Here is a 27,633-nt window from a genome sequence, read left to right as displayed (position 1 = left end):
GGAGTGGGTTGCTCTTCGGCTTGACTCTCTCTTATCTTAAGGACTCCTCTCTTCTTCGATGATTCTTCCCTCACTTTCAATCTATACCTCTTCTTAGTACCCGAGGGAGTAGTGTCGCTGGGTTGAGTTTGTTTCTTAATGCTTTCTTCCCTCTCAACGTTTGGCTGCTTTACTCTCGTCATTTTGTGGTACCAAAAGATTCTGACGATTTAATCGGTTCAGCAAGTGTTTCTTGAGTGCGGTGGAGGTCGAGTGAGTGTCAGAGACTGATTCGAGTGGAACGGGGCCAGAAATTTAATGGAATAGTGATTTCAGACTGTTGCATGAAAACAGGGTATCGGTTTTTGTTCGAGCTAGGGTTCGATAACTGACGGGGGGTTTTCAAAGATTGAACGTTATAAACTTCAGAATTATCGATCATGTTATCAATCAATGGATGATTGATCAAGTGTTCGATAAATATGAAGAACACAGAAGAACACTGAAGACAATTATCGATCAAGTTATCGAACAAGCAATTATCAAACATGTTATCGATAAATGTTGATAGAGGAAACACGTACCTAGCCTATTTTATCGATCATTTGATCGATTAACAGGTTATCGATTAGCTTATCAATTAATGCTTACCAAAATTGAATGAAGTGTCTCAAATCCTTGTCACCCCTGATCGATTGTGTTGATCGATAATCAACTTATCGATCAGCTTATCGATAATCCTCGTTTTGACTTTCTTCTTTCTCCTCACATGCTACATTTATCGATCAGTTGATCGATAAATTTTCCCTTTATGGCATCATGATTATCAATGTCTTGATCGATTATTCCATACTCTGTTTACCTCTGTTTTTCTTCGACAAAACATAGCTTCCTGCAAAATAAATTTCTATCCACTCTGATGCTTAAGTCAGTCTTTTAATCATCAAAATATTAAATCTAAAGATTCAAATTTTAGAGATAATATGATATTTCTTACAACTCATTAGGATTTACCATTCCCAATTTTCTTCTAAAGTAGTTGAATTTTTGTTGATCTAGAGGCTTCGTGAAAATATCTACTATTTGATAATCGGTGGGGATGAATTCTACTTTTACATCTTTCTTTTGAACATGATCCCGAATGAAATGATGTCAAACGTCAATATGCTTAGTTCAGGCATGATGAATTGGATTCTTGGACAGGCTTATCGTACTCGTGTTATCACACAGGATTGGAATTTCTCTCAAGTTGATTCTTAGATCCTATAATTGTTGTCTTAACCATAGAATATGAGCACAACAGCTGGCAGTGGCAACATATTCTAATTCTGTGGAGGAAATTGCCACAGTATTTTGCTTTTTCCTTGACTACGACAAAGGCACCATCTGAAGAATTGGCATTATCCACTGGTGCTCTTTCTGTCCGTCTTATATCCTCCATGATCTGTATCTGAGTATCCCATTAGATATTTTACTCCCTTCTTTGGATACTAGATTCCCAAATTCTGAGTTCTGACAAGGTATCTGAGAATTCTCTTGACGGTTTATTCATGTGATTCTTTGGGGGCTGATTGATATCTTGCGCAATTCCCACACTGAATTGAATATCTGGCCTGCTAGCAGTGAGATAGAGTAATGAACCAATCATTCCTCTATATCTGGTCAAATTCACGTCCTTGCCCTTTTCGTTTGTATCTTGCGAGATGGTTGAGCTCATAGGAGTTTTTACACTTTTGGTATTTTCTAATCCATATTTCTTTAGTAACTCCTTCAGATACTTCGTCTGGGATATAAATATACCATTTTTCTTCTGCTTGATTTGCAGTCCCAGAAAGAAATTCAGTTCTCCCATCATCGACATTTCGAACTCCCCCTGCATTAGCTTAGCAAACTCTTGACAAAGATCTTCATTAGTAGCTCTGAAAATAATATCATCTACATAAATTTGAACAATCAAAAGATCTTTCCTACTTCTTTTAATGAAAAGAGTAGCATCCACTTTGCCTCTATTAAAGCCTTTTTCTATCAAGAAATTGCTAAATCGTTCATACCAAGCTCTAGGAGCTTGTTTTAAACCATATAAAGCCTTTTTCAGTTTATAAACGTGATTAGGAAAGTTGGAGTCTTCAAAACCAGGAAGTTGTTTGATAAAAACTTCTTATAAAATATAGCCGTTCAAAAATGCACTTTTAACATCCATTTGATATAATTTGAAATCTTTTATGCAAGCAAAGGCTAAGAGTACTCGTATGGCCTCCAATCTAGCCACTGGAGCATAAGTTTCCTCATAATCAATGCCTTCTTCCTGATTATAGCCTTTAGCTACTAATCTGGCTTTGTTTTTTATGATCTGCGCAGATTCATCGAGTTTATTTTTGAATTCCCATTTGGTGCCTATGACCGGATGATCATTAGGTCTGGGTACCAATTCCCAAACTTGATTTCTCTCAAATTAGTTAAACTCTTTCTGCATTGTAACTATCCAGAATACATCAGATAGGGCCTCATCAACATTGGTAGGTTCAATATGCGAGATGAATACAAAGAAGCACACTTCATTGAACACTTGTCTCTGGGTTTTGACCCCTTCATTGACTTTACCAATGACTTGTTCCAGAGGATGGTCTCGGTTATGTCTCTAAGCCTTAGACTGCTCTAAATTTTCTTGTAAAGAAGGTTCATTTAAATCATTTTTGTTTTCTAAACATTCTTCTGAAGGTAATTTGTTTGAAAATTTATTTAAATCTAGTTTTTGAAAATTTTGAACGATCTCTGCATTATCATCTAGAGGTTTCGAAATCAGCTCAGTTTCAGCAAACACAACATGTATTGATTCTTCAATTGTGAAAGTGCGTTTGTTGAAAACCCTATAAGCTTTACTGTGATTAGAGTAACCAAAAAATAAACCTTCATTAGCTTTAGGATCAAATTTACCAAGATTCTCTTTGTTGTTGTTGTGAATGTAGCACTTACTCCCGAAGATCTTTCGATGAGCCATGTTAGGCTTTCTTTCTTTGTATAGCTCATATGGTGTTTTCCTGAGCAGTGTTCTGATGTAAGCTCTATTGGAGATGTAGCAAGTCGTGCTCATTGCTTCTGCCCAGAACACTTGTGAAATGTCTTTCTCGTTCAGCATTGCCCTTGCCATTTCTGTGAGCACTCTGTTTTTTCGTTCAACAACACCGTTTTGTTGAGGAGTTTTTGGTGCTAAAAAGTTGTGATCAATTTCGTGCTCGTCACAGTCGTCTGTGAATTCGTTGTTTTCAAATTCTTCTCCGTGATCAGACCTGATTGACATAATAGAAATACCTTTCTCATTTTGGACCTTCTTGGCAAAAACAATGAATGCATTAAACGTTTCATCTTTAGAGGAAAGAAACAAAGTCCAAGTGAATCTGAATAGTCATCAACTATCACAAGAGTGTATAGATTTCCACTGAAACTTTTAACTCTTGATGGACCAACCAAATCCATATGAAGCATTTGGAGTGGCCTTTCAGTTGAGAGTGTCTTCTTTGATTTAAACGAAGACTTTGTTTGTTTACCCTTCTGACAAGCATCACAAATAATATCATATTGGTACTGAATTTTTGGTAAACCAATAACTAGATCCCTTTTTATTAATTTTGAAAGTTGATTCATGTTAACATGTGTAAGACATTTATGCCAAACCCAACTTTCCTCCTTTTTGCTACTAAAACAGTTTTCAGAAGATTTTGAGTCAATTTGGAGTGTATAACAGTTACGTCCCTTGGAGCTTTCAACTTTATATTCAACTCTTCTTTCTTCAATGGCAAGTCATCTTTGCTTATGACTAAGCATTCTTCTGAATTGGAGATCACCCAGTTGTTTTTGTCGATACTCTGACTGACACTGAGTAGATTGTGACACAGACCTTCTACTTAGTATACGTCTTCAACCTTCATTCCTTTGTTACTTCCTATCTCTCTAATTCCAGTAATTCTTCCAGATTGATTGCCACCGAAACTTACTTTGCCTCCGTCTTTTGGTTTGAGTGATGTGAACTTCTCAGTATCACCCGTCATATGTCTGGAGCATCCACTGTTGATGTACCATTTGTTTGTTCTGGATGTTTTGAGGCATACTTGCAACAACACAATCATGTTTTAGGTACCCATACCTTCTTGGGTCCTTTTTGGTTAGTATGAGTTGTTCTAGGCACATAAGTATCTTTGGGCACCCATTTTAATGTCCCGTAAGTTCCTTTCTTCTTGTGATAACAAGAAGAGGTTGTATGACCTTTACGGTTGCAATAAAAACATAATGCAAAAGGATTAGAGGAATGATTAGTATTTCTAAAGAAGGTAAGATACGATCGGCCATTACTCTTCTTCTTTCCCTTCGTCTTATCTTGAACAGGATCATATCCTATTCCAGTTTTATCCATCGAACATTGTTGAGCTCCCAAAATCACTTTGAGCATTTCACTACCCTTAGTGAATTTTTCCAAGGTTTTTGTAAGATCCTCGGCCTTCTTTTTGTTCTGTTCACATTCCGTACATACTGGAGGTGGGGCTGTGTTGTCTTTCTGTTTCATTTGCTGTTCCTCTAGAAATTTTATTCTTTTCTTGGAGCTTACCAACTCCTTTACAATTCTTACTAATTCTGAATGTAATGCATTGTATTCAGATTGTAATTCATCATAGGAGGGTTCATAAGTAATTACCTCATCTGTCTCTGAATCTTCATCTTCCTGAGCCACAAGACAGATGTTGGCGGTTTCTTCATCATCACTTTCTTCTTCTTCTTCTGAAGAACTGTCTCCCCGGATTGACATGACAAAGGCTTTCTTCTTTTTGAACCTTTCTTCTTTTCTTTGTCCTTTGTCTTGGACAGCTGGGGACACTCTGCTTTGATGTGTCCTGACTTTTTGCATTTGAAACAGATGATTGGTTCTTTTGGCTCATTCTGAGATGTGGAGATTCTGCGTTTTGACCAAAGCTTCCTTCTGGCCTTGTTCTTGTAGAATTTTTTGAATCTTCTAATGATAAGACCCATTTCGTCATCTTCCGGTCTTCTTCGTTGTCATCTTCGCTTTCTTGAGTTCTAAGAGCAATGCTTTTACGATTTTTCTCATTCATCTCCTTTTTATATCTTTGCTTGCTCTCATATTTTGCAAGGCTTCTGAATAGCGCTGCAACCGAGCCAATTGATTCTCCCTTCGTTTCCTCAATGGCTGTTACTTTCAGCTCCCATTCTTTTGTGAGACCACTTAAGATTTTCCTTACTTGGTCCTCCTGACTATACTTCTTTCCGAGTGCCGTGAGGTGATTTATGAGATGTGAGAATCTAACTTTCATGTCTCGGACGCTTTCTCCATCCTTCATTCTGAATAGCTCGAATTCTGTGGTGAGAGTGTCGATTCTGTTCTATTTTACACTAGTAGTTCCTTCGTGAGCTATCTCCAGTGCTTCCCACATTTCTTTCGCAGTTTCTAGATTGGAAACTCAGAAGTATTCTCTTTGGCTCAGTGCACAGGTAAGTATGTTGATGGCTTTGTTGTTTAAGGTCACTAATTTTCTGTCTTCTTCATCGAACTCGCTGGGACTCTTACGTATTTGTTGTCCATCTACGGTTTTCATAGGAACGTAGTTACCATGCTTGATCACGTCCCATAATCTATACTCGGTTGCCTTGATGAAGATCTTCATCCTTATCTTCCAGAAGGTATAGTTTTCTCTGTTGAAGCCATACTGTTTGGATATTGAATACCCTTCGGGTAGCACGCTGTCTCTGAATCCTGCCATGGGATCTTTCTTTGGATTGTTAAGTCTTTACAAAAGAGACCTGCTCTGATACCAAATGTTAGTGGCAGTTTCACCCAAGAGGGGGTGAATTGGGTGAGTTATAAAAATTTACAAATTTGAAACAATAAGCTAACGGAAACAGAGAGTGTGAGTAGGAGAGATTTCACCATAGAAAGTGGACACAAAATTTATAATGGTTTGGTCTCAACCACTTGACCTACGTCCAGTCTTCAGAACACCTTTGAGTATTTCACTATGTTCCAAGATTGATCGGGCTCTTAGTGCTGCAGTATAGTAATTGATACTCTCAATCACTCCCCCTTACTACCTCTAAGGTTACAATCCCACTCAAGAGTCCACACTCTTGAGTTTCACACAAGACGTGATTAATGATAAAAGATACAAACTCTCTTACAGAGTGAATAAATGATAATCACTGAAGCTCGGTGTATGGAAGAACAGAGTATTGAATGTAACAGTAAATGATCAACAAGGGGTAGCTGTGGATTCAATCTGTTCATTTAATGCTTCTTACTCCTTTTATAGTTGAGGTAGTTTAGTAACCATTAGACGGAAGAGCTTCTAGCCGTTGAGAGTCCGATTGCGTGTTTTCCCAGTTGCAACGGTTTTTGCCATTAATGCTTCTGACAAGATAGGTTACAGGCTACTTAGATAACTATTGGAGAGTCGTTGGGCTTTTCTTCATAATCTACAATAATACTTTAACTCAATAAGTTTTTCTTTGCAGAGTAAGATTTAAAGCAGAACTGAACAAATGATAAAATGAACATTCATAGTTTACAAGTAGAATCATTCAGTTGTTAAATGTGCTAAGCAATAACTAGACATGCTTGATCGAAGTACTGATCGATTACTGGTTGATCGATCAGGTTATCGATTATTCAAAGTAAGAGCTTTTGAAATAGATAACTAAGTTTATCGATCAAGTGATGGATTAATGATTTATCGATCAACTGATAGATAAAAGGAAACAGTGACATCATACTGGTATGCAGAGAAAAAGAAGATCAAGATCGCTCTTGATTTTGAATCACTTTAAAAAGATAATTAGTATAAGCATGAAGGCTGAGAAAAGCTTGAATGAAGTAGATAATTGAATTTGAGAATCATCGTAACTGATTGAAGTTTAAACAGAAAAACATTCCATGATCGAACACTTGTTGATTGATCAGGTTATCGATAAACAAAGTATTATAGAACAGATTTTAAAGCAATAATGATCGAACACTTTATCGATAAAAAGAAGATGGATAACTTTATTGATAAATGATGAGTGAAAATATATTCAGTGAAAAACACAAACTATGTAGGTTAATCGAATAGGTAATCGATTAATGAATGATTGATCAAGTGATCGATAAAGTAGAACACAGAGATTTAATCCTGCAAAGTCAAAGAACTGATTTATCGATCACGTTATGTGAAAAACAAGGCAAACATGAAGTGCAGCGATCGATCATATTATCGATAATTTGATTATCAATCCGGTGATCAAAGAACCATGATTTAAGAATGATGTACCGATGATCGATCATGTGATCGATAATTTGCTGATTGATCAGGTGATCGATAAGCTACTTGGATAAGTACCTGTATGTAGAGAGGGTTATGAAGCAATGTTCAATCACATTATCGATAAATCACTGATCGATAAAGTAATCTATAAATGGTGGCTAAAGCAAAACATAGAATGAGTAGAGCGTATTACCATTTATCTGTCTTCTCATCGATAATCTGTTTATCGATCATGTGATCGATAAATCCTATCAGATTTGTATCCCTTTATTTGACTGATGTTCGATCATCTTGATTATCGATCAAGTGATCGATAATTTACTCTAGACTTTTATACATAACTAAGTTAACAATGATCGATCAAGTGATCGATCAACACATTATCTAACAAGTTATCGATCAAAGTTTCTGCTAAGTTACTTGATTGTACAGAGATATTATCTATCAGCTTATCGATAAGTCCTTGATCGATCAGATGATCGATCAACATACTGAAACACATATTACTTACTTTGTTATCATCAAAACCTTAATCCTAACAAGTAGGCAATAGCAGACTCGCTAAGTTCTAGTCTAATCACTGGGTAGGGGACTTAGGTCCACTCAGCTTGCTATCCTACACACCCCTGTCTGAGGAAGAGTTGCAGAAACCCATTGCTGATTATGTTGACAATTTGAACAATTGGAAGTATCATGAATTTGCTGATAAACTACTAAAAGCAGTGATTAGTCAAATTACTCAAGCCAATCCATCTTTGGCTACAAATGGTGAAGCTAAATGCTATCGGTACCTCAATTGTAAGGAGGACTTTACTGTCAAATTAGCCTACTACCTCTTCAAAGAAACCAATTGGAATGATACTGACAAGGTTTGGGATTATGCATGGAAATGGCAAGGGCCCCAGAGAATCAGAACCTTTTTATGGCTTACTCTGAATGGGAAACTACTCACCAATAGAGAGAGGGTCAAAAGGCATATGATTAATGATGATCATTGTAGAATATGCATTATGGGTATGGAAGACATCGACCATATCTTGCAAAAATGTCATTTAGCTTCTTCATGTTGGCACCTAATAATACCAGAAGCTAAGTGGACCCATTTCCAGGATCAACCTTACTGGAAGTGGTTAACAGAAATCTCAGATGAGATGATAATAGGCCTACTTGGAATATTTTCTTTGGTATTGTACGCTAGAAACTTTGGATAGCTAGGAATAGTTTTCTTTTTGCCAATGAGTGAGCAAGAAGTGACAATTAGATCAACGAGGCTATTGCTCTTGCTCACCACTCTACTCTAGTCAATGAAACCCTTAGGAGACTATACACAGGCGGACTCTTTTAGTGTTTTTTTTTTCCCTGGCTTTTTGACTTTGTACATAACTTTTGAGTAATGATAGGGTGAAGGGGTAAATTTACCTATTGAAATATTGAAAAGGAGCACCAGGCAACATAATAAAATATTGGGAGAAAAAAATACCTATCAACTTTTTAAAACGGAGCAAAAATATCCTTCCCGTTAAGAACCCTTAATGTTTGTCACTTTTTTCCTCAGTGGGTCCCACAATGTTTGTATGTGTCAAACATTTTGCCATGTAATCTTTCATCTTGGTCAACTCAGTTTCTCACTCTTATCCTATCTCTATCAAAGCAATATGTGGCAGCTTAGAGGCATCAGTGTTGTGGACCCCACACCCTCTTTCCCTCTGCTCACTTCTTGTCCTCTTACATGTTATCACACACCCTGCCCTTTTCTTTTCATTTCTCTCTCTCCTTACCTCTCTTTTTTCCCCAAAATTGGACATACACATGCTCACTGGAATCTGGAAGCCATGAACGCCGGCACCATCATCTTCCGTTGTAATCTTGACAAACCCCTCAGTTAGCTCACCTAGGATGATATTTCCCAACTCATCCATGAAGACTATTACTGGTTTCCTCTTTCTTCTTCTCTCTCTTACATCTTTTGTTTCCCAGCTCACCGCCAGTACCGTCACCTTCCACTGCATCCTCTTTGATCGAATAGCCTGAAGCCCACGATTTCTTAGATATGGGTCTTCGATTTCTGCAAACCATTTAACAAATCTTGTCGTTCTTCTTCCTCTCCTATGGCATCGAACTGTCTTCAATTTCACATCTCACATGGGTTTTTGATTTTTTTTCATTCTCATGATAGTTGTGGGTCTTTGAAAGATTGGCTATGCGTGTTTGATATTATTAAGAATGATTGTTTCTGAATTGGATTATATTGTGCTTGATGTTGATGATTTACTCTCACGGTAAGGATGTTTAACATCTAGATTGTGTATGATTTTTTTTGGGGTTTTCTTGGTTTGATTAATGTTTCTGGTGGGAGGAGGATGACAAAATAGAAGAAGTTGATGATGACGGTAGTGCTCTGGTGGTGGGAATTAGGAAAGGCGACGATCGGGGGAGGAAGAATTTTCATAGTTGTTTTATTTTTTTTGTCCAACTCAGATATTATTCTGTCATATTTGCGTCCACGTCACCATTTTTAGTCAAAAAAATATTTCAACGTTATTCACTTTAACAGCAATAGTATTTTAGAGCCCTTTTTAAATCATCATAAGTACTTTTGCTCTTCATATTTTATCACGGTGTCTGATGTTCTTTTTCAATATTATAGTGGGTAAATTTGTTCCTTTAACCGTAATGGTATTCCTTTTCACTCAAAAATAAAAGATCAACAGGTATGACAAGAGATATCCAATGTGACATTTAACTTCCAAGTGGTGCACGTAGAGAAAGACAAATAAAAAATCTTATGCAAGTGGACTTCCGATTAAGTCATTTTATTTTTATTTTCTACATAATTTTAGTATTTAAAAGAGCCATTTTGTATTTAGTGAATCAATATCCAAATGAGCCTTTAAATCTTTTAGTAATTTATCTCATTTTAGATTAGGATATATTATTTTATATATGAGTTGCGAATAGGGATCTCAAGGATGTGATTTGATATCCTATTATTATGTCACAATATTCTTGACTTAAAATTTAGGCTACTTCTTTGAAATATTTAGAATATTTTTTAATCATTAGAGTCTTACTAGGATATTAGAAATTTTATCTATTTAAAGTTCAAGTTTTATTCAATTATTAGTAAGCTATGAAGTTATGAATAAGAGTTAGTATGATTGAATACCCAAGAAGAGGTAAATTAGGTGTTATAAAAATTTTCAAATAATAAGAAAATCAAACTTCAATAAAACAACCAGAGTAGAGTGAAGATGATATCACCTATCATTTGAAGGAAGAATCAGAGAAAATTATATATAAAGATTTATATTAGTTCAGTTTGACTCGACCTATGTTTAGTCCCTATGTTCATCAGAGAGTTTCACTATATTCTCAAGATTCAATAGGTTTTTGGTGTCATAGTATAATAACTTCCCCTGTCTCAGAGGCAACAACAATCAAGGCAATCACTTCCCCTTACTACATGTAAGAATATATCCTTCTTAGAATCCCATGATTCTAAGTAACAATTGAAGATTTATAACATTGGAGTGTTTTACTCTCCCAACAGAGTAAATGCTAATCATTGGACCGCAATAATTTCTTTTTAGAGAATGTTTGCAGTGAATGTAGCCTGTAATCTCTTGTTCACTTGTTTTTCTTCTCTTTTCTTTTGACTCCTTATTTCATTCAATGCATTGTCTATTTGTAGTCATTCTCTAAATTTGTTTGTTAGACAGAGTCTTTCTGTTGAAGCTTGTGTCCGAGATAGGTGGGAGCATTAAATGTAACTTCTTGTTGAAAATTGTGTTTGAAGTAGTCTTCTCAATTTGATGTTGTTTGATGTTTTACAATTTTTTAATCTTTCTGTTGAGGCTTTTGATCTTTCTTTAATATCCTCAAAAGAGTATTAAAATATTTTTAAAATAATTTTGATGAGAAACTCTTCTTAAAACATTTTTAGAACTTTTTCAAATCTGATAAAATAATTTTTCAATATAAAACTCAGATAGAATAGGAATCAGAGAGACTTGGAACATATCTTTGTTACGTTGGAGTTAACCAAAGAACACACTACGTGAAAAGCTTAGACTGAGTTGAGTAGAATCGGAGTTATTTAGACTTGATCTTTATCTTGAATACATTCAAGTCTAATACTCGAAAATAAAAAGGAAAGCTTTGTATCGAACTCAAATAGGCACATAATCCAAAACGACTTTGAATATATTTTTTATACATTCGAGTTGGGTCATTAAAAAGGTTAATGATATAATCAAATAAATAATGAGGTCTTTTTGTTTTGGTTCATATTTTGAATTCATGTAAGTTGAATACTCAGTACTAGGGAAAACGTTTAAAAAATTTATGAACTAATTAAATGACTTTTGAAAAACGGTTAAAGATAATACTCCCTCCGGTCCTATATGTAAGTTTTAAATAATCGAATCGTGTTTAACGAATTGATAGTTAAAATTAGTTAAAAATAATAAATAGGTGAGAAATATATTTTTCCCTAAATTTGTCCTTATTTATTAAAAGAGTAAATGAAAGAGGCAATAAATGAAAAGAATGAAGAAAGAGAATATATAGTGTAATACTCCCTCCGTTCCTTATTATAAGAGACGAATAACCGAATTACGTTGTTCAAAAAAACAGTTAAAATTAGTTAAGAACAATCAATGTGTAAAAAGTATAATCTTTTTTCCAAAAATGCCCTCATTAATAAGGAGAGAGAGCAAGAGAGAGAACAATTAAATTATTAAAAGAAAGAGAAGTGGGAAGGAGAGAGAGTGTGAGTTGGAGACAATAAATATGGGTAAAACAGGAAATCAACACAAAAAAATAGAGACAACTTTTAAGTGTCTCTTATATATAGGAACATGCCATAAGCATCAAATGTCTCTTATAATAAGGAACGGAGGGAGTATTAATGAGAGAGAGATAATACTAAGTATAGTCAGCTAAGGGCAAAATAAAAAAAAAAAGTAATAAATGCTCAGTGAAATTCAAAAATAAAGTTTATATTTTGGATTAGATCTCTCTCCAAAAGTGAAGCTTTTATATATAGGACCCGAGGGAGTAACTTTTCTTAAAGCATTTCATTAATAGTTTTAATTAAGTTTCTTGCAAAACAAATTGTTCACTAATTTTATTATCATCAAAATATTGGTTCTACATAAGAAGTTTTCTTTTAGCAAAAGTCTTTTTGTGAGTTTGCACTCTTGATAAAATACTTTGGGAGAATTACAATGAGGTCCCAAAGAAAGAAAATAATTACAAAACAAGTCCTAAAAGTTATCATTTTATACTCTGAAACCTGTCATTATAGGCTGCTTAAGTTGTTATTAAGGTTTTTTAGTAATTATTTTTCTTCTTTGGAACCTTATTGTAATTTTCGTAAATATTCGTAGGTTGCAAGAATTTAATAACCTTTTGTGCTGCCTTTCTTACCTAAGGATTTAGAGATGAGTTCTTCAAGGGTTTTAGCTTATTAAATTTTTATTGTTGTCAAGTGTTTTTATTTCGTATTTCCTGGATTCCTGGGGAATTTGTATCACTTTTGGGTATGGCACTCCTTGAGCCAAGTGAGTAAGAGAGAGGACTTGTTAACCTATAGTGAATTTGTGGCCTTTCGTTCGACCACATCTCCTAAGTGGTTTAGGTCCTATCATGGAGTCATAACGAGGCCACGAGGATGGTGGGACTTAGCTCGTTTTCTATGTGGAAATATTTGCCAAATGCGCGTGTATGTATGTTTAATATATCACGCACTGCTTCACTAGTTTATAATCCTTTACTACATGTGTTATAAATTGATTATTAGGTATTAGGATTTTATGTACACTCCATGATTATTTAATATTTTTAGGCAAAAGTTTCTAGTACAGATGGTTGCGAAGGTCAGGTGCACGAGGAATAGACAACCATTTCCTCTATATGCCTCATTACTTTGATAAGGTTATTGTCTGAGAACTTGAATTATTCAATTGAATTATACTGCTACTAGGACAATGTTGTCAGTTAGCTAGAAGTCATAAGAGTTATTGCACATTACTTTTGTTGCATGTGGATCACATTATTAAGTATTTTTATTATGTTATGAATTTATTCCAAAAGTTATTGTGTGATGACCTACTGGTCGTGTTGGGATTTTGTAATAGGTTTTTGTGTCGTGGGTAATATACTCTTGAGTTCTATTTGTGCCCTAAGTCTCATTGTTCATCAGTGTCAGGTTTGGATAGACCCAATTTATATCGAAATTTTTTTATAACCGTAGCAACATGTTTGTTTAGTGTATCTATCTTTTGGTTAATTTCATAAAGGTATTTAAAGAATGAGTTTTGTAAATTGTAGAGGTGTTATCCCTATGGTTCACCCATCTAGGGCTGTAAGTCTTAGGATCCAAAAGGTTTTTGACCTTTCTACTCCTGATCCTGTTTGCTGGCTCTCACCTTGGAATGTATCTCTAGTTAAATCAATCTACTCTCTAGAAGTAGCTCATAACATACTAAAAACACATATTTCACTCTGCAATGGCAAGGATGAATGTAATACCTATCCTATAAGCTTCTCAACACCATATAAAACCAGTGTAAAGCTTAGGGTCTCACAATAATCAAGGTAGCACTTAAGGACTCAGCCTCGTAATCACAATATCGAATAACATGAGCAATAAAACTCATAATATAATTCAAACATAAATATCCAGGTCTACAATCTCAAAGTCTAAATTAACATAAGTAGCGGAGAGAATTTGAAATAAAGAGCTAAACTCCATCAATCAAGGAATTAAAAAAATGAATTAATGTCCTAGGGTCATGAAAAATAGTAAATAATCAAATTAACTCAATATGTACTTGAGAAATGTAAGAGCCACTAACTCACTCTTTTGGTACCTTCCCTTACTCCCAATGAGACCTGTCACCTAGAAAATTGTTACTGGGGTGAGCACTAGCATCTCAGTAGCCCAGAGTTCAACCACGCAAATACAAGCATAACCAAGCATCCACATCAGTTATGTAAACAAGTATTGCAACAATTTAAATAATCACTACTAGATGATATAGCTAATTTAATAATATATTGCATGTTTATATGCAATGGATGCTTCCTCTCTTATTGCTCCATATATCCAACCTTATTCTACTGATTAGAACCATAGGCTTATCCATGGTCTAGCCCATATATTGAACTGACTAAAGCTACTCCCATACTTAGAATATATCTTGCCAAATATACAGAACCCAAGCCTAGCTATAGTTTCCCTCCTTAAAAAACAAAACCAGGAGATGTCACTGTCTCACATTCCTCCCCTACAAACTTGGCCAGGTAAGAATTAAGGAACAGGGCTCTAAAAAGGCCAACCATTTTGTGCTAAGTGAAGACAAACCATGCGGTCACGGTGTATTACATATATCAATATCATAAACCCCCCAATCCAACCATCAATGCATGTCATGAGTATGCAAAAAATTCAAAACATTCAAGCATGCTTAAAAGAAATTAAATTACCCTATATTTTGTGATAATAATCATAACATAATCATACTCAAAAGAGAGCTCAAATAACACATAATATAATCCCATCCCTTTACCTTTTTAGTCTTATCAATTTATTTGCACTATTTAAGCAAATAAAGTTATATGTATATATATTGTCATAAATGTATGTATACTGCAACAAATAAGGCTTGTGCACACATAAAAAAACCCCGGGTTACCTTGGCTCCTCAAGATCACAAGTAGTTCAGCAACAAAATCCCAAACAATAAGGCTCTTAGTGAGAGTCTACAAAATCATACACATATAAAAAGAAATTAATATTTAGACCATACTACTCAAAGCATATCCTTAAACTATCCCAAAGTCTTAAAGTTTTCCTAAATATCCAAAATATGTTATATTCTTATATATTTTTATCATATTGTTATTCTGAATTATTATCCTCTTGTAATTTAATTACTTTAATACACAGTGGCCTACATGCAAATCTAAATTACAAGGATTTCTGGCTCTTGAAGTTTTAATCTATGAAACGATACCTACTATACACATGCATATATTGAATAACAGAGCTTTATTAAGATGAATTATCAACTATTGATGTTGACGCAAGTGCTGAAATGTAGTTGTATAACAAGGAAAAAAAATGTTAAACACTATTAGACTATTAGAATAAAAAAAGTCATTTGTAGATTTTTTTTTCAGAAATTTCAGATATTACTCTATAACTGAATTGTTAAGGCTTATACATACACACCCACGCATTAAAGTCAAGGGCACATAAAGGTAATAGTGTGTGATTCAAATGGTTGGAATGAAAGAAGGTTTCACATGTCTCCACGCGAAACAGGTACACGCACACACACCCCGCAGACAGACACAAATACTACCTTCGGTCATTAATATAAGACCATGTTTGACTTTTATTTTGGTCATAAATATAAGACCCTAATCTACTTTGTCTCTCACATTTATGTATTTTTTTCCAAGATAGTCCTTCTAATAATTGTAGTCCTAGACAATATAGTTGATTAGTAAAGATATTTTAGGAAAAACAATACCTATTTATTACAAATAACTTACTTAACTTCTTTCCTTAATCTCCTCAAATTAGTCAATTGGGTTTTATAATTAGGATCGAGGGTAGTATATAAATTGGTACTTGTACAACAAGAAATTAAAAGGCATTAATCTATATGTATATTAGTATTTGATGCGGTTAATGAAGGTGGCATTTGTGCCTCAACTTCTGTCAAGAAAAGATTGTATCTAAAGAGAATAAAAGACACAGGGGACGAGAAAATAAATTTTATGAAACAAAAAAAGATGAAGAGTTGAGGAGAGAGCGGACTAAAGAAGACATGAAAAGTAATAATAGAGAGGAGAGAAGGTACCTGGCGGCAGAGATTGCTAGTGAAGCTTGCTGGATGAGTGTAAAGGGTGGAACCTAGGTTTATGTTTCTTACATAATTTTTTTTGTTTTGAATTTCTAAACTTCAAATATAATTCTTGTCTGATTTTTATCACATTATCATCATCATGGTTTATGATTTATTTTCAATATCAACGCTATAAATATTATTATTAAGATAAGGTTAGGTATCCAGCAAATCTCAAAATATCTAATAGATTTTTTATTATTTTTTGCATTAGATTTATGTATACAACCAGATTTTTTATTTTATTTACTATTATTATTTTTATTTTTTTTATCATTCTTCATTATTATTTTAATTCATGAAAACTTCTTCAGCTTCTTAAATCTTTTTATTATAATAGTAGCACTAGTAATAATAATGACAACAACAACAATAATAAAATCCCACCCCTCACTGCGTGCCTTACTCTTTGGAATTAATTCAAATTCCTAAATCTTTTAGGTCACTATCAGGATACCACTGGCAGGTGTAGTACTACCTTCGGTCCTAATTATAAGAGCCAGTTGACTAATTTGAGGAGATTAAGAAAGTAAGTTGAGTTAGTTATTTGTCTTAAATAGGTGTTGTCTTTCCTAAAATACTCTTGCTAATCAAGTGTATTGACTAGAACTCTTATTATTAGAAGGACTACTTTGGAAAAAATGTATAAATATGAGAGACAAAGTGAATTGGGGTCTTATATTTAGGACCAAAATAAAAGTCAAACAAGGTCTTATATTAAGGACCGGAGGTAGTATTAAATAGGACTATGCTCTGTCTTCACAGAATGCTGCAACTAGAAGGGTTGCTGCATTGAAACTTTGGGATTTCATATGGAAAATTCAGTTACCTCATAAACAACTCCTTTTCATTTGGAAATTAGTACATTTTGATGTTCTTGTTGGAGAGATTTTGAGAAAACACCATTTAAATGTTTATACAAATTGCGTCTTTGGTTACTAGGCCTCTGAAATGTTAGACCATCTCTTCTACTCTTTTTCATATGTACAGGCTCTCTGGTTTGGTGTATTATCCCTTCGTTCTAAGATATTTCCGCCCAAGATTTCCCTGTATGGCTTTCTAGAACATTGCACCAACTTTTTTCTAATGGCAACATGGTTAGCTTAAGGGAATCATTATGCTAGTAAACCTTATTTGGGCTAAGAGAAATATGGCACTTCATAGAAGTCTCACCAGCTATCCGAAACAAGTCATTTAAGATTCTCGAGGCTCCTTGCACTGCCTTACAAAAGTTTGTAATGGGCAGAGCTTATCATGTAATTCTAATATTTCCAATCTAGCTCCTACTTCTGCTTTGCCTAACTGTGATATTCACAACATTCTAAACTCTACATAGGATTGGACAATCCTCATGAGCAAGGTTAGATTTCGAAGACATATCTCTTATGTTGCCATAATTTTTGTTGGTCAAGATGAAACTCAATCCTTTAGGCTGGTGGAACTACATTCCCTTATCCTTTTCTATTTTGCATTTCCCATTTCGTGTTTGAGACTAATATTGCGCTAGATTATTCAAGTAACTTCTACTTTCTCGACATCTTTAAATCACATCAATTCTTATAAGAAGAACTTGCTCAATGGTCTACTTGATCATTCTGATTCTAATGGCATCTTGGAAAAGAACATTAACATACTTCTTTAGTTTTTTCCTAGTTACCTTTTTTATACAACTGACGTTTTACTCATTCCCCTTTCCTCAATCCCTTTAATGTTGACTTTAGTTGTATAATTCTCCTTTTTATATAATTGATCCTTTTATTAGATAAAACTATGATAGTTCATTTGTTGCACTTTTTAACTTTTCCTTATTATGGCTAGCCTTTCTAAAGAAGTTTAAATTCTTGGTCCAAATTTTGTTAAGTTAAATAGACTAATATTTTAGATGAAAAGAAATTTGAAGAATCAAAACCTATTATTTAAAACTTAAGGAATCACAACCAATATGAAAGTAAACTAGAGGAATTAAAAATTATAGTAACTTTTCTCTTAATCATGATAGTGTTTTTAAAAGGTTAAGTTTCCATTTTTTTTTATTGTGATTAAGATTTTCAAATGTGTTTTTTCTTTTATTTCTTTTAGCTATACATGAGTAATTGAACTCTTATCTTTTATGGGTAACTTTTCCAAAACCGTAGTTTGTTTTTCTATAATGGTAGATTTTTTAAATAAATTTCCCTCGTCCGTGAAAAGAAAATTCTTCATTTTCTGCCATCATAGTTCTCTAAAGATTTATAAGAGTTAACTGTGCAGTTTTTAGTAGAGATTTTATATAATTCAGGGTAAATATAATTTTTAATCCATAAAATTTGGACATATTTTCATTTTGGCCCATCAAATTTCAAATATATGATTTTAGTCCTTAAAATCTAGTCTGTTTTAAAAAATTAGTCCTTAGAAGTGTAATGATGTTAAAATCTACTCAAACATTATAAACAGTATTAAAATGATGATATTGACTAACTGGATGACATATAATTAGAAAAAAAATGCCTTCAAAACACAATGTAAAGAAGGATTATATGGAGGGGAATGAGTTCTTAAAATGTAATGTAGTGAATAACTTCTCAAACAAATAATAATAGTTTGAAGACTTGTTCTTTTCCCCATTTGTCCACACAAGATCTAATTCGATGCCATTTGGTAAGTCTACATTATCACTGTTTTGAAGACTTGTTTTTTTCCCTCATTTATCTACACAATATCTAATTTGATGTTATTTGATGAGTCTACATTACTACTTTAATGCCATTTATGACAATTCAACTAACTTTAACATCTTTGTACTTTCCAGGACCAATATTTTAGATGGACTAAATTTTAGGGATTTACGAATTTAAAATTTGAGAAACCAAAATTAAAATAGGTCCAAATTTCAGAGGGTCAAAATTATATTAAACTATAATATATGATAAAATTAGTAAATATAATTTATATTCACATTTCTTTAAATTTTATTAAAATAAACACAATTATTTTTCTTAAATTATTTATTTAATATGACATCCTTAATTATTAACGTGAGATAAACTTAGATAATTTAAAGAAAATAATAATAAGGTGTAACTATTTTTTCTTGGCTTGTAATAAATATTTTGTTTCAAATAATTTTTATGTCGTATTGTAGATGATTTATTACTAATATAAAAATTATTAATTATTATTTATTATTTATTGCAAAAAATAGTTTATATTATTAAATTATTAATATCCTTTTTTCCCCTAAAAAATCAAGTATATATGCCAAGAAGATTTCGTCCCTATGCAAATGAACGCATGATTCCCCAATTTCTTTAATGATGTCTTGGTACATCGAGACCAAATTTTAAGGCGGGAAAATTCCAATGAAATCGGAGTTGAATTTATAAATGCCCAAATGAACGCTTAAACTTGCAAAATCTTAAATTAGTTATAATGAATAAATTGAAATTTTAAAATGTTGATCAATTTATAATTTTTCCTTTTGATTTTTTTTTTAAAAACCTCAAGTCATCCCATTGAGCACTGGCAGCTAGCCCCAAAGGTCAGGTAGCTGCCGATCATCAGAGCTTTGAATACTGGCAACTATTTATGGGGATTTTTTTTTTTAACTTTGATAATGTGATTAACACTTCTTGTAATGATATTCACAATTATCAACCACATGTTTTTTCAGTTTTTTAAACTGGAATTTTTTTAAATTTCATATTGCGATTAACAATTCTTGTAACGATATTTGCAACTTCAGTAACTATATTAACCACATATTTTTTAGGTTTTTAAACTCAGACTTTTTTAACATTCATAATGTTGCTAACAACTCTTATAACAACATTTACAATTCTATTAATGTCACAAACCACTTTAGATGATAGGTTTTTAAATCAATATTATTAGTTTAATACAGATTTTAATTTAATAAAATAAATGCATGTTAAGTACATAAGAGTTTGACATGATTACTATTCCCTGATATAAAGTAGTTAATGCTGTTAATATAGTTGTAAATATCATTATAAGAATTGTTAATAACGTTATGAATGTTAAAAAATCTCAGCTCAAGAACTTGAAAAACATGTAGTTAATATAGCTACTGAAATTGTGAATATCAATACAAGAGTTATTAATCATGTTATGACAGTTGAAAAAATTCCAGTTTAAAAAGCTAAAAAAAAAGAGTGGTTAATAGTATTAATGAAGTTGAAGTTGAAAAAAAAATTCCAATAAATAATTGTTGGTCGCCGGAGGTCATTGGCCAGCTGTCGAAGGTTCAGCTTGGTGAGGGGTGTTTGGATAGAAACCAAACCATGGTTTCAGAAGTGCTTTTACGGATTACGAAGTAAATATGTGGAGGAGATTACCTCATTTTGCGGAAAAGTGCTTCTGAAACTATGGTTTTGGGTTTCCCAAACACCCCCCAGAGGCCACCTCACCTTCAGTGTTGGCTGTCAGGTGACTAGAAGATTTTTTAAAAAAAATAAAATAAAGAGCAACATGATAATTGATCAAAATTTTAAAATTTTAATTCAGTCATTATGACTTTTTGGAATTTTACTAATTTAAGTTATTATTTGAAAATTCTGATATCAAAAAACCAAAAAAAGTGATGATTTGGAAATTTGCAAGGTCAAGAATTTTTCCTGTTTCAGCTCAAAAAAAAAAAAATATTTTTCCTGTCAACATGATGGCAAAAAAAAAAAAAAAGTAAATAAAAAAAGAAAAGGACGGAATTTTAACGCTACGCGGCCTTTCCTCTTACAAAAGGAACCCTCTCCGGCCGCCTTGATGTCACTCCCCGGACTGGCTGGCCTAATTTATGAATGATAGGGTCAGTTGCGGACCCTTCGGCCTTCCGCTCTTCTGTGTGCCTCTCCTCGGAAGTGTTCAAGGGAAAATCCCTTTCGAGCTCTATTTCCTTCGCTACAATTCCTTGCCCTAATTGACCTTATTCGACGCGACGATCTATCTTGTTCATACGCCGTAAGTCTTTCTCTTGATTTGTTTACATTTTTTCATGTAAGCGTTGGGGCGTATCTCCACCACACGATATTTGGATCTTCTGATTGAAAATTTATTGTTGTTTCTCTCTTTGCTTGGCTGAAGTTATTTCTTGATGTTACCACTTGCAAGTTGCAACTATCGTCACTGAGGATAAGTTGCCTAACCCTCAAAGGCACATTGCTTGTAATAAGACGATTTGCATTATTCTATTCTTGCAAAATGTAGGTATTAATTATATTTTCTAATGCGTTTTGCCCCTGTACGGTTACTAATTGAAGTTTCTATTTTGCCTGTGCTGGCGAAATTCCTCGTGATGCCATTAGGATATCATTATCTTTCTTTTATCTCAAGTGGTGCGATCATTGTCGTACATGCTGCAGTTTGTCGTGTTATTTCTATCGTGGAAATCTCGTTTATAATTAATTGAAATGTTAATGTCATTGAAGTATGTTTGCTGTGTTTTCAGTTTGGGAACATAAAGCTTCTGCTGCGTTTGGAAAGTTACAAGCATGTTTGGTTCAACAAACCGTAAGTGCCTATACAACTCAAGCTAAGAAATTGCTATAGGGCATTTATAAGGGCTAAACATAAAATTATCGTCTGAAAATTTATTCTGAGAAGTCACTCAATTCTGTGTTTTCATTATTTGTCTACGTTAACATTAGGCGATACACTATTTTTGTGCTGGTTATACAATTGCCGCCCTCAGCACTGAAATTCATCTTTGTTATTGCGTTTATGTTCAACTTGATTTTTCCGACATGTGCTTTTATTCCTTGAAGTGTTTAGTTTTTCACTGGTTTCTTCTGACCTTATGCCCGGGGTGACATGGGTCCTTCCCCCCTCCCTCCATATGTTAATGCTTTTGAGTACCAAAATTGAGCCAGTTCTGTTTGGTCTCATAATTAATCAGATTATTGCTATCTCTTATGGGATACATGGAATATTATTGCTTGAAGTGGTTATTTTTTGGATATGTTAGTTTTGTTATTTATTATTTATGTTTCTGTTTTGCAATTCCACATGGAGCATCTTGCTTCTTTGCTTGCTGTTTGCTTCTGCAACCCACTAATGTGGTGACATCATTTAACAGCTTTTGGGCAATCATCTTCGAGTCCATTTGGCTCCCAGTCAGTTTTTGGGCAAACCAATGCATCAAGTAGCAACCCTTTTGCCCCAAAGCCATTTGGTAGCACAACACCATTTGGCTCACAAACAAGTAGTTCCTTGTTTGGAGGTACTTCAACTGGTGTATTTGGTGCATCTCCATCTTCATCTCCCTTCTCTTCAACGAACACCTTTGGTGCTTCGTCTTCACCAGCCTTTGGCAGTTCAGTGCCTGCTTTTGGGTCATCTTCAACTTCAGCTTTTGGGAATTCATCATCATCATTTGCTGGTAAGCAAGTGTATGTGATTTATTCGTTATACGTTTTGTTATTAGAAGTCTATCTCTAGTGTTAATCGGATTGATTTATTTGCATCCTTGAAGAACCAGTTTGCTGCAGTTATATCTAATGGTGTGTAACACTTTTTTTGGTTAATGGCGTTCCATCTCTTTTAAAATAAGATAAAGACAGAGTGCACACATTCAAGTAAATATGCTTGTAAATGCATGACTGTGTTATGGGCCTCTAAGAGTTTGATTATAGCTTCTGACATCAATAAGAAAAAATAATGTCGCATCTTTTCCAGATTGGCTCCCTCTGGCATAAGTTTTCTTGATGTTGGTATTTGATCTCATTGGAATCATGAGTTAATAAAAGATGGTTGTAATGATTTTCATATGTTCCTGCTGTTTCTTGTCCTCTTTAGGGAATTGGATTACAAATCTAAGGATTACACTAAATTTATTACCATTCCTTTTGGTTATGGCTTTCTCAACTTCACTTCTTATAAGGACAAGCATCATTACCATTGTCATGTTTTCCCGTCTCTTTTGATGTTTTGATTTTGACTGAAGGTTCTAGACTCTGCTGATCTTTAGTTTGTACCACCCGACTTTTATGTTGTTTTATCAGGTTTAGTTAGGAAATTCAGACTTGTCAGTATAATCTTATCATCTTACAATTAATGCTGATGAAATTCTCTTGCTCTTTAGGGTCATCTGTCTTTGGCCAAAAACCTGCTTTTGGAAGCTTTGGGTCTACCACTCAAACGAGTCCTTTCGGAAGTGCTGGACAACCTTCACAACCAGCATTTGGGAGCAGCATATTTGGTTCTTCAACACCTTTCGGTGCATCATCCCAGCCAACATTTGGCCCTACAAGCACCCCCGCATTTGGCTCTGCAAGCACCCCTGCATTTGGCTCTACGAGTACCCCCACATTTGGCTCTACAAGTACCCCTGCATTTGGTTCAACCTCAAGTCCAACTTTTGGCAGCACAGGGAGTGCATTTGGTGTTAGCTCCTCTGGATTTGGAGCTGGTGGGGGATTTGGAGCACCAAGTACCCCATTTGGTTCTTCAACTACATCATTTGGAACTTCAAGCACTCCTGCATTTGGGGCGTCTAGTACTCCTGGTTTTGGTGCTTCTAGTACTCCTTCCTTTAGTTTTGGACCCACTCAAACTTTTGGTCAGTCTACTCCAGCATTTGGTAGCAGTCCATTTGGAAGCACTTCTTCACCTTTTGGAGGACAGAGTTCTCCATTTGGTGAGTTTCAAATCTGGAATTGTGAATAATTGAATACTGACACTTATGATATATATTTTTAAGTTAGAAGGGCTTTTTTCCCATATCATTTTTAATCCTATGTGTTGAAATTTTCATGCCTTTTTATGTCCTTTGCGTATTTTCTTATTCAGGATCTCAGAGTACTTCTTCAGCTTTTGGAAGTACTGGTATTGCGCAGTCTGGTTTTGGGGGTCAACGGAGTGGGAGTAGAGTCGTTAATTATGCACCAACAGCTGAAGCAGATGGCGGTACCTCTGGACAAACTGCTAAATTGGAATCCATATCAGCCATGCCTGTTTACAAAGATAAAAGCCATGAAGAGCTAAGATGGGAGGACTACCAAACTGGAGATAAAGGTGATTGCTATTGGTAGTTGTTAATTACTAGTTTATAATTGTTTGGTTTTGCTGGTTTTCATCGCACTAATGAACTTCATTATTCTATTATATTCAATACAAATTTAGGTGGGGCTGTCAGTTCTGCTCAATCCACTGGCTTGGCCGGCTTTAATTCAAGCACCCCCCAGGCAAACACGTTTGCTCCTTCTCCAGCTTTTGGTCAATCGGCTGCTAATCCTTTCTCTACCTCAACCCCTTCTAATCCATTTGCAGCAAAGAGTTCACCATTTAGTACTGGCTTTGGGGCTACATCTACTCCTGCCTTCAGTTCATCAGCCTTTGGTACGTCGACGTCAGCAGCAGCACCTTCTATATTTGGATCATCAACATCCACATTTGGAAATAACTCTCCATCACCTCTGTTTAGTTCTTCTGCTCTGGGCACATCCTCGCCATTTGGTTCAAGCATAAATTTTGGCAACACCCAGTCATCAAATCTATTCAGTTCTGCTGCACCTACAATTGCACAAACGGGTTCTGGTTTTGGACAGAGTACCTCCCTGTTTGGACAGAACACATCTGCTTTTAGTCAATCGAGTTTGTTCAATTCATCATCTTCTGGGCTTGGCGGAAACATTTTCCCAAGCAGTGCTCCAATCACTTCCAGCAATCTGCCGGGTTTTGGTCAAACACCAGTAAGTAGTTGTTAATTAAATAAATGTTTCTTAGTCTCACCTTATCTTTGGATTCTTAAATAGTGTACAAGTCAAGTTTGATTCTTCCTCTTGTCTACGAATCCCAGCCTAAGTATTTTTTAATTTTGATTTTGTTCATTTGAAGGATAAATTTAATTTTAGTACTTGTTTATTTTGTCTTTGTAATTGATTTATTCTAACCATATTTGCAGCCTTCAATATCAACACCTTTCCAAACTGGACAAGCAGCTCAAACCAGTGGTACTTTTGCATTCAGTAATTTTGGTCAGACGCAACCTGGTCAGTTTGATCTATTTGCTATTTTCATATACTTTTTGGGATTGCAATGATTGAATTGCTAGAAGTGATGCTTCATTTTATTCTGCTTCCTTGTGCAGCCGGTGGAACCCCAAGCTTATTTGGTCAGAGTAACTTTGGACCCTCGTAAGTTACAAATACTGTCTGTCAAAGATATGCACCAGATTTAAGTTGTGTTTCACACATCTTGCTTATTTTGCCTGCTGCTGAGGGGGTGGATGTCATAAAGTTCAACATCTTTGGCATTGAATTGAAAATTTCTACTGGCGTCCAATTAGTAGCAATGCATTGACTTTGATGGCAGTTCTATACTGATCTTTCATGTGATAATTTCTGTTAGGAGAAAAGACTGGATCTTCCGGTCATTTTATCCATTTGAAGTTTAATATTGTGCTTTTTGTTTATTAGGTCTTCTGCCCAGAGCCCTGCAGTTGTACAAGCAGCACCCATTTCAAATCCATTTGGAACACTTCCTGCTTTGCCTCATATGTCGATTGGTCGAGCTGGAACTACTCCATCTATTCAATATGGAATTTCAAGCATGCCTGTAAAACAATCTCTCTTGCATTTAGAATTTAGTTTATATTTTATGAGATTTTTAACTTACTTCAATCTATTTATAAACTATGATCAAAATTTCCGTGCTGCTTTACTCAGATCTGACTTTATTTTTTTCTCTCAGGTCACAGACAAACCTCCTCCTGTTAAAGTAGCATCCTTACTAACATCTCGGCACCTCTCACAAAGACGGATCAAGTTTCCTGTCAGGAAATATCATCCTAAAAATGATGGACCAAAGGTGAGTTTAGTAGTTTAATTTATGATTATCTTGGTTCTTTCATTATGGCTGCTAGTTGAGCTGTTTATGGTCTGTGCACGCACTGTCATGCAGGTTCCATTCTTTGGTGATGATGAGGATACTCCGACAACACCAAAGGCTGATGCTCTCTACATTCCCAGGGAAAATCCAAGGGCGCTGATCATACATCACGCAGAACAGTGGGCTACTAAAGCTTATCCTGAGAAAACTTCGTTTAGGGATAGATCCACTGCAGTGAATGAGAATGGTAATATTTTGGATTGATTGCAGTAATTTGTCATACTTGAGCTATATAGGGAGTAGTGCTAAACACGATGGGCATTTTTCTCCTCCATTATTCAGCGTGGTATATGTTCCCATATGATATTTCTTTCAATTTTCTTTTCCTTGAGAGATTGAAAATAAGATTCTTGCTTAATAGTTTATGGCTTGTCATTTGAAATGTTATGTGCAGGTATTAACACTAAAGAAGCAGGTACTGCACCTACTACTGATGGGAACAACACACAGGAAAAAGCAAGTATGTATTTCTAATGTTTTTTAGGCATATATCATAATGGAACTTTCTTGTTTATTGATTTTCAATGACACATTTGAGTTTTATTGACATCTTGGTTTTGGCTGGGTTGACTAATTCCTGATTCCAGCTGAAAATGGTTTTGTTGAAGAGCAAGTTGAGCCTTCTAGATCAGAGCAGACATCCAACGGGACTAAAGAAGATCACTCTCTTCCGAAAGGGAATACATATATGACACTCAGCGGTCACAGAGCCGGTGAGGCAGCTATTGTGTATGAACACGGAGCTGACATTGAGGCTCTGATGCCAAAGCTTCGTCAGTCAGATTACTACACGCTGCCTCGAATCCAGGAATTAGCGGCCAAGGAAAGAGCTGAGCCTGGGTTCTGCAGTCGTGTCAAGGACTTTGTGGTTGGAAGGCATGGATATGGCTGTATCAAGTTCTTTGGGGAGACAGATGTGCGACGGCTTGATCTTGATTCTCTTGTGGAATTCAACTATCGTGAAGTGGTTGTCTACAGGGACGAGACTAAGAAACCTCCTGTTGGTCAAGGGCTCAATAAGCCAGCTGAGGTAACACTACTCAACATAAAATGCTTGGACAAAAAAACCGGACGTGAATATACTGGAGGGCCAAAGGTCGAAAAGTACAAGGAAATGCTGAAGAAGAAGGCCGAGGACCAGGGCGCAGAGTTTCTATCATATGATGCTACCAAAGGAGAGTGGAAGATCAGGGTTAACCACTTCAGTAGCTACAAGCTGACAGACGAAGGGGACAGTTGGGACGAATGCTGACAAATGGGAGGCACTGTAGATCTATGATACGTGTAGTCTACGATGGGGCAGCATTACCTTGCATGTTGCCAACGCTGAATTTTGCTTTTTATTTACTTGTACATTTTGCTGGTTCATACTGTTTCAGTTTGGGCGAACATGTCTCTGTTTTTGCGTCATGCTACCTGCTATGGAAGGATGGATCTGTACTCCCCCCCCCCCCAAAAAAAAAAAACAATAAATTCTAGGTTTTGGATTGAATTCTGACTTGTGTACATTGTCGTAATAGAATCTTTGAACTCTTTTTTTGTGACCA

General features: G+C 35.0%; 1 protein-coding gene and 1 long non-coding RNA gene across 2 annotated transcripts; one reads left to right on the top strand and one right to left on the bottom strand.

Moving 5' to 3' along the window:
• Nucleotides 1–21,022, bottom strand: LOC114760797 (uncharacterized). Its single transcript, XR_003742088.1, has 3 exons — nucleotides 20,940–21,022; nucleotides 15,723–15,727; nucleotides 1–13 (listed from the first exon to the last, which is right to left on the bottom strand). It is a non-coding gene; the product is annotated as an uncharacterized LOC114760797 (long non-coding RNA).
• LOC114760796 (nuclear pore complex protein NUP98A) lies at nucleotides 20,983–27,633 on the top strand. Its single transcript, XM_028950085.1, has 13 exons — nucleotides 20,983–21,160; nucleotides 21,648–21,709; nucleotides 22,275–22,577; nucleotides 23,280–23,834; nucleotides 23,987–24,211; nucleotides 24,320–24,888; nucleotides 25,101–25,188; nucleotides 25,287–25,332; nucleotides 25,615–25,753; nucleotides 25,889–26,005; nucleotides 26,099–26,273; nucleotides 26,481–26,546; nucleotides 26,674–27,633. The coding sequence occupies exons 2-13, from the start codon at nucleotides 21,691–21,693 to the stop codon at nucleotides 27,336–27,338; spliced, it is 2,967 nt and encodes a 988-aa protein (XP_028805918.1). The 5' UTR covers nucleotides 20,983–21,160; nucleotides 21,648–21,690; the 3' UTR covers nucleotides 27,339–27,633.

The sequence above is a fragment of the Neltuma alba genome, unplaced genomic scaffold (assembly GCF_004799145.2).
Source record: "Neltuma alba isolate B1F8T4 unplaced genomic scaffold, ASM479914v2 tig00011022_pilon, whole genome shotgun sequence".
NCBI lineage: Eukaryota > Viridiplantae > Streptophyta > Magnoliopsida > Fabales > Fabaceae > Neltuma > Neltuma alba.
The sequence above is the reverse complement of the archived record's forward strand: the minus strand, read 5'-3'. Positions and strand labels throughout refer to the sequence as shown.

Coding starts and splice junctions, on each gene's coding strand:
- LOC114760796 (XM_028950085.1), top strand. Junction 23,835..23,986: donor AGGACAGAGTTCTCCATTTG/GTGAGTTTCAAA, acceptor TTTCTTATTCAG/GATCTCAGAGTACTTCTTCA. Junction 26,274..26,480: donor CACTGCAGTGAATGAGAATG/GTAATATTTTGG, acceptor TGTTATGTGCAG/GTATTAACACTAAAGAAGCA.